Source organism: Bactrocera dorsalis, chromosome 2 (assembly GCF_023373825.1).
Source record: "Bactrocera dorsalis isolate Fly_Bdor chromosome 2, ASM2337382v1, whole genome shotgun sequence".
Lineage (NCBI taxonomy): Eukaryota > Metazoa > Arthropoda > Insecta > Diptera > Tephritidae > Bactrocera > Bactrocera dorsalis.
The window spans coordinates 4037441-4056229 of NC_064304.1; the positions used below are offsets into that span (position 1 = coordinate 4037441).

The window sequence follows — 18789 nt, forward strand, 5'->3', positions numbered from 1 at the left end:
ATATATAAGATACTCTTATGTATCAGAGAATTATATTATTTTGGGAAAAGATTCGAAACAATAGGCTATTGAACTAATTCTCCTGTAAATCTTATGTAACGTTTCAGCTTTGAAGTAAAATTATGTTTAATAAGTCCGTTAAATAACCTTGTAAAAGTTATTTTGATAGCTCGCGCTTGAGTCGAATTGCTACCAAACGAATATGTGAACTACATATTATAAGCTTTTTAAATACTCGTATATGTAATATGATTTAAAATAGCGCAAGATCCTTCATCTCTCTACAGATAGATTAAGGGGTTTCATATAATTGTGTATTTCAAAAAATCGAATGTATCTATATATTCCGAAAACTTGAATAAGTAGTTTCGGAAATATGAAGGTATTTTTAAGACAGTCGAGCGATGAAAATATTACAAAAAGTGAAGAATATAATGCTTGAAAATCAGCAGGCAAGTGTTATAGAGGGGGCAAGAGAGTCCGAAATCTCTCACGAGTCCATTCGAATGATTTTGTGAATATTTTGGATATGGAACGCTTTTTTGCTTGATTCAAGTACCGTAACTAGGTTTCTTTGGACATGATTGATTCCTACATTCATGGAGAGCATTATAATATGAGTTTATAAGATTGACTTCCATATAAGTCAACAATCATCGAAGTGCAGGGAAAAATACGAGCCGAAACCAAAAAAAAACCACCAAAGCCGTTAAAATATCATGGTGGTGCTCATTGTTTTCCGATATTAGTGGTTTGGTGCTTCATGAATTTGCTCCGGAGGGACAGACGGTCAATAAGAAGTTCAATTTGGCTGTATTGAGGCGTTTATGTGAGAACACCCGTCGAAAGCGGCCGAAATTGTGGAAAAACAATTCATGGGTTTCACAAGATGATAATGACCATCCCATCGAGCCACGATTATTACCGAATTTAAAGCCAAAATAAAGCAATAAATACCATCGATCAACCAGCGTATTCACTAGATTTGGTTCCATGTGATTTTTTCTTGTTCGCCAAACTAAAACTGCCGCTCCGTGGAACACATTTTTAGTCGATCGAAGAGATAAAACAAAATTCGCTGAAGGAGCTAAAGACCATTCCAAAAAGCGCTGCGAGGACAAGAAAAGTCGTTGGCATAAGTGTATTACATCTGGTCCGGATTACTTTGAAGGCAATAAATTAAATATTGATAAATAACCAAATATCTTGGAATGAGCGTGGAATAATTTATACTGACTATCGTGAAAAAAGAAAAAAACATTAACAGGCCAACAGGACCGCTTGGAGGACGAAATCGCGGAAAAACGGCTGTATTTAAAAAAAAAGAAAGTGATGTTACACTAAGACAATGCACCAAATTGGGCATCGATTTGCTTCAGAATCCACTGTATTCTCCAAATCTAGCCACCAGCGTCTACCCCATTTTGTCAGGTCTTAAAGGAGTTCTCGCTGGAAGGAAAGGAAGTCGCTGAAACTGGGGCTTATTTTGAGCTTGTCAAATTTTATTTAGATTTCGTGCATGCTTGAAAAAGTGAAAAACGTGCTAAACTGAGCCAAAAATTGGTAAACAAAACATCTCATATATAAAACTTTAAAAACTTTTTAAATAAAGTTATTGAATGTTCATATGTATATAGATATTAAAAAATACATGAAAGATGGCCCATCCTAGCTATGTTAAATCAAAAGTTACACATTCACAATACCAAGTAAACTCTTAATTAAAAGTAATGAAATCAATATCCCACATTTGGAAAGTCATTCCTTATTTCAGTGATTTAAATGCAATTAACCAAATGCCAAATATGTCAGAAAGCAATTTTCTAAATCAAAATGTCCTCGTTAGTCGAATGACTCTAATATTTACACCAATTTGCTTAGACATATATATGTACATATGTGAGATTTGTTAGCTTTCGTCTGCAATTTACGTATTTAATTAAACAAATTGTTTGCAGACATATTAACTTGGAGATAGTTTATCAATGCTTGCTAAAGTACGAAAGAAGACATAAATAAATGAAGTTCATATGTCAATTGTTGCGCAGAGCAATGCATTGTTGCACAATTTGCAGGTCATGTCACAGACAATTTTAAACTTAATTTGTTATAACTACAGAAGTATAGACATGTTGAAGTCCAGAACAAATTGTGTGAAAAAGAATTACAACAAAGTAATTCTGATACGCATTATTGTGTAATGAGTTCCAAGTAAATTAAGGAAATTCTTCAGAATTTAGTGCAGTGGCGCCTAAAGGTAGGCAATGAGTAGAGCCTAAAGGTAGTGCGTTGGGTGGAAAATATTTTTGAGTCATCGGCAGTGTTAAAGGTCTATCATGCGACATATCGAAAGCAAATAATAAACCAGCAAGAGGGCGGTCGAAAAAATTAGGCATTACGCACAAGCTTTATTTCATTTGCTGAAGGACACACTCTCAGAACCACAGCGCCTGCCGTTCTACCCCGCACCCGTTCTTTCTGCCGTACCTCAATTTATTTGCTCGCTTATAAATTTGAAGTCAATGCAAACGGAAGCTTTCCAATTTCCAATGTTTCTCCGAACGTTCATTTGAAATGTGCGCGTGTTTTTGTTTAGTCTTCTTTGCTGCCTACTTTTAGGGTTGGCTGCGCTTTGATCCACAATGTGGAAAGCAAAAGGAAAAAACCATTAGAACGTTTCAATATTTGCTTGAATTGCGCGCGGCACGGCCTAAGGACAAATTTAATTTGCAAAAAGATATTGCAACAGCAACAACAAACAAACATCGTAGCCAAAAACAAAAACAAAAAAATGGAAAATGTACCAGCCATAAATGTAAATACGCCGCACGAAAGTGGCGAGGCAAGGAGACAAATAAACAGCAATCAAAAAGATCGATGGCAGAAGCGGAGCGCACCAAAATACGAAAGAATGTATACAAAAACAAAAACGAGAACGAGAACGCTTGAAATCAAAGCGAAACGAATTGCCGCCCGGCTCCCTTTTCTTTCATGTAGTGGTATTTTTAATTTTATTTTGGGTTCGATTTGTCCAATTGTAGCCGGTTTTCTGTTTGCTGGCTGCCTCTTCTCGCTTTCACGTTGTCATTCGAACGCTGTTAAACTGTTATTTAATTGCACTAAATTACAGTTTAATTTTACGCCGCACGCCCAGCACCATTAAGAGAAGCCGCCGACCTTCTTCCATTTCCACCTGTCGATGACTCAACTGCTTGCGATGCGTCCGATTGACGGCGCACACAGTCGAATGGCCGATTGCGGCTATTTGTTTTCGGTGAGTAATGCTCGCCACATTATACCGGTGCGCGCGTTCGCCTTCAAGTATGCAAGTAATTGCAAATTAATTGCCCTGAAGGTGTCTGGCGTCCGCCGTCAAAGGCCGCATCGAAATCGAGTTGTCCATCTGCCATTCCACAAGATTTTTCGGAAAACAATTTCAGCCTGTGTTTGCGCTCAAAAGTATGCTTGCCACGGCCACAACAACCACCCACACCATGCGGCAGCATACAAGTAATTTCCATTTAAAGTGAAAAATGTGTGACACAGCGGAAATGCCAGCATGCAAACGCATTAAATTGAATATCACTTTGACCTCTGACCCGCGTCGCGCGCGGCATGCTTCAAAGTGTGCGCCAAACATGAGTTTCGCGTGCTCGCCAAGGGAATCTACGACTCTACACGCTCGACGCCTTGACCCCTGAATCATGCTCTCGGCTACACAGCGCAACCTTCGACTTCAAAACAACTTCAGCATTGTGTCCACGCAGCACAAATACGTGTTTTCACACACACACACACACACGTAGCTCTGCATATACAGCGCTTGTGTATTGACTGAATAGAATCATGACCATGACGTGCTCAAATAATTTCACACGCACACTCTCACACACAGCAGTTTGCAATAACCTGCATGAAATTTTAAATGCTCGAACATGACGCGACTTAAAAAAATTTGGTTTTTTTCTTTTGAAGGCAGCTTTTGAAGTTTTAGAATTGGCAACTTGCGAAAGTTTAAGAAAAAATGTTTGTAAAGTAAAGGCTATACATTCATTGCAGCGGAAAATATTTTTTGTGACTCCTTCTGGCAGCTAAGCTAAAAGCTGTGGAAAACCTTAGCTTCATCTGCTTAGAAAATTCGTTTTACTTCTAGCTCCAAACTTTCCTTCAGGGTCTGCTCGCTGCTAAAAGTGACGCCAAATAATAGATTCTTAAAACGTCCTTCACATGAACACTTTGGCTGCCGGTTAGTCATGTTCTCGGTGCGAGTTGAGTTGGTAAATTGTCGGCAATCGGTGGGTGGAGCTGTAATAATTTGCGTGCACTTTAAGTGGCAATAAGCGTGCAACACTTGTGTTGTGTTGTAGTTACTTTCATTGCTTTCTTTTCATGTTCAAGCACATGCCCCTTTTTTATGCCACCACTCACATAGACGATGCGGTCGCACATTTGATGTTGCTTTCAATTTCATCAAATTTGTTTAGAAAGGACGGCACTTTCTGTGCATTTGGGTGTAAATAAAATAGGTTGTCGATGTATGGTGGGGTAAATAAAGGGGCGCATATATGAAGGTTTTAACTACACGAAATTTAAGAAGTCTTTAGAAAAGTATAGACAACTTAAAGCAAAATGATCTCATTTAAATGTTTCTGATCTGGAGATATAGAAGCAGGCAATGAGAAGAATTTGCGAAACTTTGGTGTGAGCAAGTCAAAGCGGTTCTTATGGTTATATTGGTTATAAGTGGTTATATTGATAGTCGAAAAAGTCTTTTCGTATTTTTAATCAAACTTCACTTTATTTTTTTATATTTATAATTATAAATAAATAAACAATCATGTACCATTTTGACCGACCACTTTTTGCCATTTTTCCGCTAGAGACATTATTCCATGAATGTAAATCGAAATTTCGAAATTTCCAGAACGGAAGGTAGCAAACCATTGTTGTGGTTAAAAGTTGCCTGGTATTCTTTCCTTTTTTTAAATTCCAAAATATAACAAATATATTCACTCATTTTTGAACAGCTGTAACTTTTTTCCAACTTCCCCGAATTTTATTTTTTTCTAATTAAATGAAGCTTAAAGTCTCACCTTTCCAAGACTGTATAGTAAAACACAATGCGAATAGTAGCACTAGAGATATATGACTGTACGAAAATACTTTTTCGACTAACTAATATTTTGGTTACCATAACTCATAATGTAGAAAAATTTGAGCTTTTGTTATAAAAAGGTTATATATTGGTTTTTGCATTTTAGGTGACGATATGATAAATGCTTGCTTTCTAGAAGATAGAGTCTAAACATCTCTTTCCAAAAAAACTGTCTGAAAGCAAAATTTATATTAACATAGTCTAGTACTAAGATTACTAACAGGCTTTTAATTTATATTTCAGAAGCTGTTATAAAATAGATAGATAGAAATAGAATAGAATAGAAGTTCGATATGGAGTATTTGACAAAATAATCTTACAAACTGCGTGTTGAAATTGAAAACAAAAAAAAAAAAACAAAAAATGGCGTCAAATTGTTTACCCCTGCCAACAAGACTTCTCCGTTTGGCTGTAGAAATAATACTAGAAATAATACTCCTTGTCAGAGGCGTAGACTATTTATGTCATAGAAAACACATTTTGCTTTGAAAACTTTCCCAACACTGAAAAAATTATATGGAAACTCTGTTGTTCCGCTATTTCGCCTTTCAATTTATAATAAGATGTTTGGAAACTTTTGGACGGCGGTAGCCCATAAAAATACCCAGACTTCACCACAATATATTTACGCGCCTTATGAAAGTGTATGTGTGTGTCAGTGTATGCGTATCTTTGTATGTATTGTGGCTTGATTTTTTGTCGGCTCATCCACTCAACCGAATCTTTTTTAAACGCATTTGGGGCACACACTGCGTATACGTAACCGCCATTGTGCAGCTGTGGGCATGTGGAGTACACCCATTTAAGCGCACACACATACAACTACATATATAAATGGAACTTAATCTTCACTTTGACAAGCGTATGCATACATGTTTGTGTGCGCGTGTGTGTGTGTTATTGTTTTCAATCGCTGTTTTGTTGTTCTCCTTCGGCTGTACCAAATATAGAGCCGCGCTGCGCTGTGCCGTTTTTGTTGCACACACTGTGCTCTTATGCGTTTACTAGGAAGGCTATTGTTGATTTCGTTCGTTATTGTTGTTGTTGCTATTGTTATAACTGATGTACTGCTATCCCCATTGCGCCGCCATAAAATAAAAGTTACTTTCTCCCGCGAGTAAAAATGCGGCATAAAAGCAACAACCGAGAGCAGCAGCATCACAACAAACAACAACAATAATAACAACAACAACAAAAACTCAAAAAAGTTAGATTTGACATATAAAAAATAGCTAACGGTAAAAACAACAGTTAAAGTAGCACAGCGGTGCAGTTGTAAGCGCACATGCCAGCTCTCGTTAAGATCGCGCCACATTCCAATATGAATAATGGATTTGCCTCCAAAATATTTACTTAAATTAAAACGCAGCTCAGTAGGAGTTTCTTGGGATTTATGGCAGCAATTTTTCTAGAATTTTTCTATTTAACAACAATAACAACAATCGAATTTAGATATTTTAAAAGCGCTGTTTTGATTTGGAGAATATTTGGAAAGTGTGGGTCACAAATGTTGGGAGGCTTTTTGGGATGCAAGACATCACCGGAAATGCTGCTCACATGACTTACTGATGGTGTAAGTACTATTTTTCTAATTTATTTTCATTTTTTACTTAAAAATATTACAAGTGGCCTGAAAAATAAGTCGTTGATCGCAAGACTAAATCTAATCAATACTTTAATTAGAAAAAATATCAATAAAATTACACAGATAACTAAAAAAGAAGACTGACTTCGGCGTGGGAAATCTTGAAAAACATAGAGATTTAGAAAAAAATATTATTTTGCATTTCAACTTTGTAAGCAATTGCTGAAGTTGCTATACGCTAATGCTTCCGTTCGATTGTGAGCGAAATATAATGGCGGCAACACCCACATCTTGTGCTGATGGCATCGACCAAGCGGTACGGATGCCAAAGGAGCGACGCTCAAAACAGTTTTACACGCAACAAAAAGCCTTGCAACGCATTAACAAAGGCGGTGCCGGGCACCCACTGCGTGCCCCATTGTGCAACCAAAAGCAACTGGGAAACAAAAAGATGCCACAGGGAAGAACAAGAGCGCTGAGCTGGGGCGCATATTTGAAGCTATTATTTCAAAATCACAAAGTCGTTACGCGTCATATACTGGCAGCGGAGGAGCGCGTGACATGGCGGGGCATGCTGCCCTTCACGGCAACACAAACACCAACACGTGACTTTTTTAAAATGTTTTTCTTTAAGTCATGCATTTGCACATACGCAGCAATTTACATGACAACCGAAGAGTCTCCGTTTACGGCTGCACCAAAATGTGGGCCATCAAGCGCTTGCAGAGCGCCGGCTGCGAGTGCAACCAAATGACTCAAATGTGAAAAGTTGCCATCATTGGCTCAAAGTCCCCTTTCGCGCTGCTTTCTTTAAGGCTTCGCCTGCATTTGCCTTGTTTCGTACTCGGTAATTCTGTTATGTTGAGGGCTTTGAGGGGTGCTTGAAAATTTGCCACGAAAATGTGATCGAATGCGCATTTTTCTAGCGCTTCACGCAAGCAGCGCGGAGGAAACAGGCGGTGGGAGTTGTTTGCTGTCGAGGGTGGTTGGAAACTGGGTCGCCGAGTGTTTACCTACAAGTGGTGGCAAGTGAAAAAAGCACGGGCACAAAGAAAACAAAACACAATGTAAAACACACATAAACCATAAAGATAACAACAACTACCGCAAAAAGAAAAATTGCGGTGCCGACGAGATAAAAGGCTAAGGGCGGCCGGCAGAAACTGAGGAATTGAGTTGCTTGCGAAAAATGATAAAATAAAGTAACGGAAAAATTAAGCAATGCCGAAGTGCCGAACTTATTGCATTATACATGAGCTTATATTTCCTTATTTTCGTAATTCTCTATACGCCTTTGCCGCGTAACCCGCTTCGTCTTCTAAATGCCCATATTAAGCACTTGGCATGTTGTCCCGCAGTCCGCGTCAGCCTTACGAGTCAATCGCCAGGAAAAAGGTCGCGTGTGCACCCATATGTGACGTCGTAAGTTTAAGACTTTGATTTGCCACATTTCCGCAAGACCCCTGCCACTCGCACCATGCTCCTTTGGGCATTTAGCTTAACGTACATTTTTTTTTTGTTTTGTGTTGTGCGCGTTGCGAGGGTGGCACAAGCGGAAGTGAGGCGCTGAAGCACCTTGTTGATGCAAAACCGGGTGGGTAGCGTTGTAACGGCACAAAACAGCAAACAACAACACTTATACACACACACATCTGTTTACTTTGTGTTGTGGTTGTGTGTGTGTAAGTTGGTTTGTATTTATAGAATGTGTGATGTATAGTGGGTGCGAGAAAACACAAGTTTCTGCGACAATTTTATGACTCTATCTATTTTTGCGCCTTTTTTATTGCCTCCACGCAGATATAAATTTTTTGGGGTTTTGTGTTTGTTGATGGGATTTGTGTGCTTGCACAGCCTACATCAGCAGTTCTTAGGACCGCTCGCTCAGCTCCAACACGCACACACACATATGCACTTTTAAAATACAGGCCCGCAAACAAACTTGGAACTTTTCAAAAGCAACTACTTGAGCGAGGAGCGTGATGCGACTTCAGATAGCGAATGGCAAAAACAAAAAAAAGGAACGGAGAAATTTATGTAGATTTTTATTCGGCGAATTAACATAAATGTGACGTAAATGCTTCATTGAGTGTAAAATATTGTTTCGACTTTATTAAAAACACATCAGAATTTGAACTCATAAGCGCTGAGAGCAAGCAGGTCAGAGTAACCAGCATTGACGGCATTTGTATTGCTTTGAGTACTTAAAAAATATTAGCTTTAATGAGGTGAATTTTTCGAATGGTCGGGGGCCTAGGCGAAGTTGAATGTAATCACTTTTTACATCACCAACTTCCTTGATCAATTTCTTATTTTTTTTAGCAGGCAGTTCTATTCAACGGTAGAATGTAGAATCTTTCCAAAACCCATGTGAGCGGCTGTATCAAGAGAGATCTATGATATTAAGCGTTACAGAAATTTGGCTTCTATATAGTAGATGTGTTCATGATATATAGTAATAATTGTCCCCTTTATATATTTTTCGTAAGGTTAATATAATTTTGAAACTCCCTGTAATATAGTTATATAGTCAAAGTTGCATAAACCATATTCAAAGTTTTCTAATTACGGACGGACGGACAGACAGACCACCTTCGGCAAAATCAATTTATTTTATTCGAAATAGTCTTCTTCTGATTTAATACAGCTTTTTGTACGCTCCAAAAGCATGTCGAATGGTTAAAATGTGATTTTTGGTCAAATAAGCGATCACAAGCGTCGATCGAATGTTGGATTCTGAGCAATATTTGGTCGTCAGTCAATTTGTGCGGAACAAACCTAAGCCCAAATTTTCGGTCAAAATGCGATAAATCGATGGAGATGTTCAATTCCATTTTCATGAGTTTCAATGATTATTTCGGCTTTTAATGAATTCATGCACAGTTTCAATGGAATTTCCGGTGATCACGGATTTGTGCGGAACGAACCGTGCACATACCTTTCGTAAGCGCAAATGCGATAAATCGATGTTTGGAAACGTTCAATTCCATTTTCATGAGATTTCAATGATAATCGGCTGATTTTTCATCAATTCATGACGTTTCGGTGAAAGTTTTACCAATTTGAAACAAAATTTAATGTTGGCTCTTTGTTCGATCGTCATTTTCGCACCGATAACTCAAACCACTCGTGCACTTAAAACGCAATATAAACTTGTTTCATCAATGAAATCTCATAAAATTCTGACTGGTCAATCGATAAAGAAAGCAGATTCTAACGCACTAGTCGACTTATAGATGGCCCCATCAGGGGGCGCTAGATTCAAAAAGATTCCTGTTTACTTTAGAACGCACCTTGTATAACCCTATATCTATCTCGATTAGTTTTAGGTGATACGTACAACCGTTAGGTCAACAAAACTATAAAACTCTGTAGCAACTGGTTGCAAGTTTATAAAATTACATATCATGACAAATTAAAAATGACAGAAATGACACTTAGAAATCATACCATCTCTATCAGAATACCCGGTAGCATACAGATTATATGAATTATTGTAAAATTTTATAAAAAACTATGTTGCATCGAATGGCCTCAATATCACAACACTCATCATAAAACAAAATATCACATCATCCTGATAGCATCACGTGATATAACCAGGTGATATCGCAAACATTTAATAAAACAAACTATATTAGATATCATATCAATATAACATCACAGCATCATAAAAGAAGACATCACATCACTATATCCACATCACGTGATATAATCAAATAATATCGCATCAATTTTTATTTTTGTTCTAAAATTTTATAAAAAAAACATATTAGATCGCATTGTCTCAATATCACATCACATCATCATAAAAGAAAACATCACATCGGATAATATCATCATACAATATCACGTCTAATTTCTTTGTATAAAAATTAGTTCCATAAAGCAGCGCCAGACAACAATCGATGCAAAATTAATTAGTCAAATAATAATACGATGTCAAAGCACGTGGAATGACAAGAAACAGGATCACATATCTTCTCTCAAAAATATTCTATCTAGAAATTGTGAGCTTTGAATGCAGACCTAAGAGAGACGAAAAAGATTCGACACGACTGTGAGTGCACATAACTATCAAATGATAGCGCAACAACTGTAAATTTTGCCAACGAACATTACAGACATGTGATCAAAATTTTCCACGTTTGTCATTCGCTTGTTTTTCAAAGTTGTAAAAGCTAACTAGAATAATGTTTGTGCATGCCTATGAATCAAATTCGTATGATTTTACGGTTTAATTAACTCCTTTTTTTGACTCCCTTGTGAGCATCTTCAGCTTTGATGTCTTTTAAGCTGTTATTAGGATAATCAGTTATGTGGCATCAAGGGTTTTCTAAGTTCAACTGAAGGATTCTGCGATTTATGTTGTAAAAGTGAATTTTGAAACCTATACACGCACATAGCAAGACAACCACTGTTGCAAGTAGTAAATGCAACTTATTTTCACTTAGTCGCTAAAGCAACACATGCCACACGAATCGTTTGTCGCATGATATTACCAGTGGCACAGTCGAACGTGCAACGTGAGCGCATACAAATGAATAAACGCGGCGAGCGACAAGGTAGTAGTTACTTTTTGACCTTTTCATCTGTGAGCGTGAATGCGTTAGGAATTCGTATGCACACAAACACACACATACTCGTGGGCAACTACATATAAACATGCATGCGTTGAACTGCCAAGTGTCAGGCATGCGGGTGTATGGATGCCGACGCACTTACAAGTAGGCGTTTATTGATGTCAGTGTAGTGGTGTGTGCGCATGTGACTCGACGTCACGTTTCTACGCCAGAGCATATGCTACACGTTCACGTCGCACGTTCACTTCGTACTAGATATCACTTGCTCGATTGTTGTTGTTGTTGATCTTGCCTTAACGCGCTTTTTTATTGCATTTCCCATTTTTATGTGCCTGCGAAGAGCGTGCAGTCGATAACTCGGAAAGCGTGAGGGGAGTGCGAAATGTAAAAATGCGAAACAAGTCAACAACAACAAGCGCTTGCTGTCGCGATGTCGTCGAACTCCTCGAAAAGCAAAAGAAAGAGAAAGAAATAAACGCTAAAAAAGAACACTTTTGTCTCGAAGGCGCTTTAAGCGCGGCGTTTTCCTTTTATTGTCATCTTCTCCCGTAAACAGCCCACGCCCGACGTACATCCGCCGCGGCTCAGCACTTATGCCCTGATTTACTTTTCATTATTATTATTATACTTTTCAGTGGATTTGTTTTTGTTATTTTCCAGATTTTTATTTTTGCTTTCGACGCAGATTATTAGATCCATAATGAGGACAATCAACAAGACAGCGTACAACGGCTGTTGCCAATAACTGCCGTTAGGGCCACCAACGCAGATTCAAAGATTTCGCGTGACTGCGTTAGCGTCGCCAGGGCAGGGGAGTGGGTGCGGCCTGAAGGGCGCTACGTTTATTGAACCGTTGCCATAATTCGCAGTGGCAGCAGCAGCAGGCGGCCAATAAGCGATTTGGCAACGCCAGAACCAATAATGCGCGGATTGCAGAGCCAAAACAAAGAGCGAATTTATATCTGAAATAAATAGCAATAACAAAACAAGCGCACTGATACGCATATAATAGCCCCAGCCAAGTGTGGGGCGTTTCGTGCCAAGGCATAACCGTTAGGGGTGCGCACTTACTTGTGCGAAGTGGCTTCGTTTCTCATGGCGAGAATGTGGTTATGCATTTTTCATAACGGTTCGCCGGCTTGGTGTGAGCGACCCAATAAATACGCAATAAATAGCGCAAATATATAATAAATACAACAACAATGTACACACATGTAAACACAACTCTGCGTGTGTGAGTGTGTGTGTGTGCAGTAAAAATGCAAATCGCTGCAATAAAAGTAAAGAGCGAGTGTGAAAGATGAAATAATTTAGAATTCATGCCACGACTAACATATAATGTACATTGGCCAAGAAGCCAGCAACAGCTGCAGCATATTTATTTTATGAAAGCGAGCATGTCTTACGGCTAGTTGACGTCAGTGGTGCCCCGCTGCATTTTTAGTGCTAGCGCAATGACTTTGCTAACGGAAAATCATCAAGCTTACTTTAAATTATTTAAAGGAGCAACGTACATACATACACATATTGATTTACTCAATATGAGCTCGGTTGAAATGGGAGTGTTCAGTTGATCTACCACAAGCTCCTCGTAACGGATGTTTTGATTTGAAGAAGGTGAATGTTACTAAAATTTCAAATTCAATTTTTCATCATCATGGGTTTTCGGGTTTAAAAAAATCGATTTTGTTTTGTTAAATTTATACATTATTAAATTCTACAACGCCTCTAGAATATTATCCTAAATTTTCAAGTTGATCAGAGTTAGTTTCAGAGATACAACCTTGAGAACTTTGCGCTCGAGGCTACCTTGGCTAACTGCGCCGTCTTTAAACGCGTTTTGTTCGAAACTGTGTTTTTGAAGTCGGTTGGCGAGATTTCTCGAGAACTACTTAACTGATCTTCATGAAATTTTACACAGGTCTTTGAGATATAATACAATTCTTAAGAAAGGAACGAAGGATTTTTTTCAATTACCACTATTTAAAAAAATGTCGCGAAATTCTTAAATCTTCTTAATATGATTTTTAGTAATTAAAATGACTTATTTGAACTTCCTGACGAAGTTTTTTGCCATTCAAGTAACAAGCCATTTTTTGATGCCGTCTTATGAGTGAAACTGCTTCTGAGCCAAAGCAAGTGTCATCGAACGGCAACGTGTGGCCGGGTGTTATTGTTCATCGGAATCACTTTTTCGTGTCTCTCCTGGTATTGAGGTGATAAGGAATAAACAATTTAAGGACGGAATTTTGGTAAAAAGTCGAAATCTGTTTAGTTTTTTTTTAATTCGAGAGGATCCAGTGTAGAGATATAGTGGTCACTGCAAAACGTCTGTTTTGAGAGAAGCTTCCGGAGATCAGCTGTAGTTCCTTTCCAAAGAAAAATATTTTTACTAATACTAAATCTTGAATTTTTTGCTTGAAATCGGCTGTTCGAAGCTTTAAGGCTTATTTTCACAACAATTTCCAGCAAAACATTCGAGACTCACTTTATGCGAACAACCGACAGCGTGCAGTTGAGTACTTGTTGTTGCAGCATCAATTGCTGTCATTTTGTTGCTGATATTTCACACAAGATATGCTGATGCTGTCATTGCAGCTGCTGTTGAAGCTTTCGAAGCTAAAACTGCTGTTAACAACATGCTTACACACTTATCTATGTATAGTATGCTTATATTTTGCCATAGCCATTCGTGTTGTTTTCATGCTTTTTTCTACTCCTTTTGGGGCTTTTGTTTTTGCATTTGAAATGTTGACAGATATCATTGTTGTGCAAAACTCAAGTGCCAATAAAAATGTTAAGTAGCTTTGCGTTGTCAGATGAGCGATACGAGCACGCACACACACATACACACACACACACACTGTTACACTCACAAGTAAAGCTTAGAACCCAGCCAACAACACACACTCATACACTCTCGTTCATAGATAAGGCTTTGCTCAAGCGCACATTAAAAACAACAACAACAAAATGGAAATAAATATAAAAATAATAGAACAAAAATGAACTTGAAAATATGAGAGCGCTTCCTTGATAAGCGTCGAAAGCGCTCGAAGTGATGCAACTTTTCGACAACTTTGCTTTCAACGGACTGAAGAAGGAAGGCCACAACATTTTTTTCTTTTTCTTCCTGCACATAACCTAAATAACAATGAATTACAGCGAGAATTGCTCGATGATGCGTTTAGATAGCAATGCGGCCTTCACAAACAAGAAAAGTTTGACACTCGGCCGAACAACTCGTTGCGAAAATCGTTGACTAACGGTATATTTATAGAAGTGTCGAAATTCTCATGCACAAGACAATCTTCGCGCCATCAAGGGCATCATATTCAACCTCTACGTCATCATCATCAACAGCAGCAGCGGCTTCATCGCCTTGATCGGCATCATCATCATTGTCAGCAACGTCACGTCGAGCGTCGAGCGTCGAAGACAAGTTTCTTGTCAGCGCCATTAGTTGGCATTGACTCGTTGCCGCCAAACTTCGTCAATTCAGCCTCATCAATCGCAAATGAATCCGTTAGTATTATGTAGCCATATAGTGCCCGTGGGAATTATCCACGCGCTTTGCGGCAGGTGAAGCGCGATGGCCCGTTATCGACGCTGTGTAGGCGGCTTATAACTACTACTATATGTGCGTTGTAGTGGCAGTTGGCGTTTGGCTGCTTGGTGGCATGCCACATGCTTGCTGGCACTCTCAAAGGGCTCGTTGCCAATTTATTTCTTGTAATCACTCTGTTTCATTATTTCTGTCGCACGTATCTTTCATCGCTTGTGCCGATTTTCTCCAAGGCCATGTAATAAAGCCTTAAATGCGTGTCACAAGCGCATATACTGAGGAGAAGCGATTTACTATAATAGTAGCACAGTTACACGTGAGTTGGTTGTTGTTAGTGAAGACTCTTACAGTGAGAAATGAACGTGAGTTTAGACTATATTATGCTTAATTTTACACTAGTAAAAGGTTTGGTTGAACCTATGATAGTTGCTTACTAGGAATTTTTGGCATCTTTTTAGTGAGATTTGACTTGGAAAAACTCAGAGTCTTCCGAACTATAAGTTTGAACGGCTGATTAAATTGTTAAAAAACTTTTTCGGAGCATTCGATTCGATTATATCCACTCGTGAATTTTGGAAAATCGATATTTTGCATATACATACAGGCTTTGTCCGTAAAGTAATAGAACTGATTTTCTTCCCCCGCGACTGTACTTCGGATCATGCGCGCAGCGACTGGATTCGGTAGAGGGCGTTCCTAGCTGACGAACGGCGGCAACAGAGACGTTTGATATGATCAAGCAAACTTACCCAGATGTTGCTTTAGCAAGAAGTGGTGTGTTTCGGTGGCATCGGGCCTTTTTGTAGGACTGAGAAGAGGTCGCTGATGAAGACTATGCTGGGAGACCTGGGCAAAGTTTTGAACTCAGACCGCCCAAATGTTAATTTTAATTTATCAAACTCTGTGGTTGAAAGGGTTAATCGGATCCAACAAGACATCGCAGGTGATTGAAGTTCCATCACGACAACGCATCGGCTCACACCGCCATTCTTGTGAACAGCTACCTAACCAAGGCCAGCCGAAGGAGCCTATTTCGAAAGTTTTTAAAGAATTTCAACGATTGGTTCAATAAATTTTTTTAAATCGACTCAGTCTTATTACTTTCCGGACAAACCCTGTACTAATATGTCGAAGGTACATAAACCTGAAAATAATCTCCGAAAGTTTGAAGTTATTTTGACAAATAGTTTTGGAGATATGAGTCTATTAGTAAGAAATCCATGGTGTAGTCGGTTTCCAAATTTACTCCCAAACGGCTGAAGAGATGACTTAAAGTTTTTACACGACTCTCTTAGATATGTATATGTGTCAAGTTCTCGTTTAAAGAAGATTTTTGATAATATTTTCGATTTCTTAAGGTACTCTCAATTGATTTTTTTTTTGTTTTTGGCAAGTCGCGATTATGTCAAAGTTCGGGATAATCAGAACTTTTAATTCATGATCAGTAATTGTATATTCATTTGTGGTAAACAAAAAAATCTTCATCACCAACGGACACTTTTTTTCGAAGGCGCACCTGAAGATCGGCTACGGGGTCAAGGGAATCAAAATTTGGTTAAAATGCGTCGTCGATTTCTGAAGTGTATCTATAAACGTACATTATTTGTTTTTTATTAAAAAAAACCTCTTTAAAATCTTTATGAAAATGCGTTTTTCTGCCTTGCTAGTGTATATAATTTCTTAATCTTCTTCCGGAAGATAATATTTCAACTATCGTTGAGTTTGAACCCACAACTAATCTCGTGGTAGTCGTGTTCTCGTCAATAACTGATTTTAGATTGCCTTTAAGTAAACAGTATTCTAGAAAACTGCATCTAATTTCTTTTCACAAACGGTTCACGCATAACTTTCAAAGTCACTGTAGTCTACTATTACCGTTAGCCCACATACATCGGCACGTACTGAGCTACATATGGCAGCAGTCGTCCTTCAACCTTTGATAAACGAGCTGGAATAAATAGTGGGTTATTTTGCTGCTACCAGCCTTGGATGTGCCTGAGGCGACGACGCCCAATTGGTAACTTGCGCGCAGCACAAAAACAAAAATAAAGAAAAGTTGAAAAATATGAGTACAATAATGAGGCGACAACATGTAGGACAATTACGTTAACAAGCATACATAATTTCATTGATGTATAATTTCGCTGGCAATATGGGAAAACGTATGGATTAAACTGGAGCAGCTAGAGGAGATTAGAGAAGTTCAATAGAAGCGTGTGACGGCTTAGTGAACTGAGGAGGCGCGAAAGTGGCGAAATGTATGTATTTACATATGTACAGGTGAGAATGTGTAGCTTAATTGGGCTGAGACCTAAATGTGGTACCAAACGCAACAAGAAATCTGAGAAACTTAGAATATGCGGTGGGAAAGGAGGGGAAGGTGAAATATGCACAGGAGAGAAGTTGCTGGTTTGATAACAACGGGTGAGGGTGTTACGAGCTTAGCAACGTGCCAAAGGTGTTAGTCTTAGCAGGTATACGATGTGCAAAGAAGTATTTGATGCCGGCACGAGAGGAGGAGTAAGGTAATTTGACAACGGGGGTGGAGGCGTTAACGCATGCTTTGGAATATTTGAAAAGTTCTGTGCGGCAATATAAAGTGCCGCAACGGTGCAAACGTGCGTACAAAGCAGTCACATATACCAGCAAACAAATACACACAACCATACACACACAAATATTCGCAGTTTGCCTTCACACACACACACACATGCACATACATTTGCATTTACATAATATCAGATTTCCACAAACACTGCGCATTTCTCCTCCCCTCGGATGGATTTCATGCTTATGCAAATAGTCTACACGCTCCTTACATATACACACACACACAGTTATTTACATATATACACAGCGAAGATATGCCGGGTGTATCATATTCGCGAATAGCGCATCCGCCAGTTGTATTTCATCCACTAAGCTACTTCAAGCATCATAAATACATTCTCTACTTCACAAATATTTACATTCTATTTACATAATTTCCAGCAAACTTTAATATATAAATATATCTATGTGTCTACACGGCATTTGCATATGTACAGATAATACAAGATTTGTTGCTCATACGCCATGGCGGCGCAACAAGCCAACTTACAGCTACAGCGGTAACGGTAAGTAAAGTTCGCGAATGAAAGCAAAGCAAAAGCGATGAAGGAATTTAATTACACAATTCTGCACTTACCCGCTTTCCGCGTTTGCCGCGCGGTCCCTTCTCGCCGGGCGGCCCTGGTGGTCCAGCGGGGCCCACTTCGCCACGGTCGCCAGGTACGCCAGGTGGACCTGCAAGAAATCGCATTTGATTAGTTAAATTTGTAATTTGCATTTGATATTTTCAATTTTTTATGAATGTTGGTTGCATTTGGGTTAACCGAGTGTTTGTGATTTATACTAAGAAAAATGGTTATATGGAACAAACCATCTTCTCAATTTTTCATGTAAAACAGCGGCATGATATTTTCTTGAGTTTGGCTATAATACGCATGAATCTACATTCGGCTTTAAAATTATTTTGTCTCTTGCTTAAAGTACCATTATATTTGTGCATTTATTAAAAATTGAGTTTCAAAGAGGAAATAGTTGTAAGGGACAAGCGCGCCGGTGCACACTTTATTACCCGTTTTAGTAAATGCGTGAAATTTTTAGACAAAATAAACATTTTTTTAATATATAAAGATAGTTTGAAAAGTTCTGATTTATATGAAATAAATAACTTGCTTGCTGGTAGAGTAATTGATAGGAAATTATGCCAAGACGAACGCAGTTGTCGACTAGGAACGCGTCAATATTCTGGCATACAGCGAATCTGGAGTATCAGTTCGAAAATAGCGCTAAAAGTCAAGCGTATTAAACAAGTCATGCAAGACTTTTTGAAAAATTCTGACTTACACGGAAATAT

The 18789-nt window shown here is 38.6% G+C and overlaps 2 protein-coding genes across 16 annotated transcripts in view; one reads left to right on the forward strand and one right to left on the reverse strand.

The window, feature by feature from the left end:
* The window catches only part of LOC125776569 (putative peptidyl-tRNA hydrolase PTRHD1), a 169047-nt gene that overhangs the window by 20369 nt on the left and 129889 nt on the right, over positions 1 to 18789 (forward strand). The gene's annotated exons all lie outside the window — the stretch shown is intronic.
* The window catches only part of LOC105225810 (collagen alpha chain CG42342), a 208451-nt gene that overhangs the window by 18697 nt on the left and 170965 nt on the right, over positions 1 to 18789 (reverse strand). For all 15 annotated transcript variants that reach the window (XM_049449487.1, XM_049449493.1, XM_049449494.1 and 12 more), the window contains one exon: positions 18076 to 18173. In XM_049449487.1, the coding sequence (XP_049305444.1) occupies positions 18076 to 18173 (98 nt within the window). The remainder of the gene's footprint in view (positions 1 to 18075; positions 18174 to 18789) is intronic.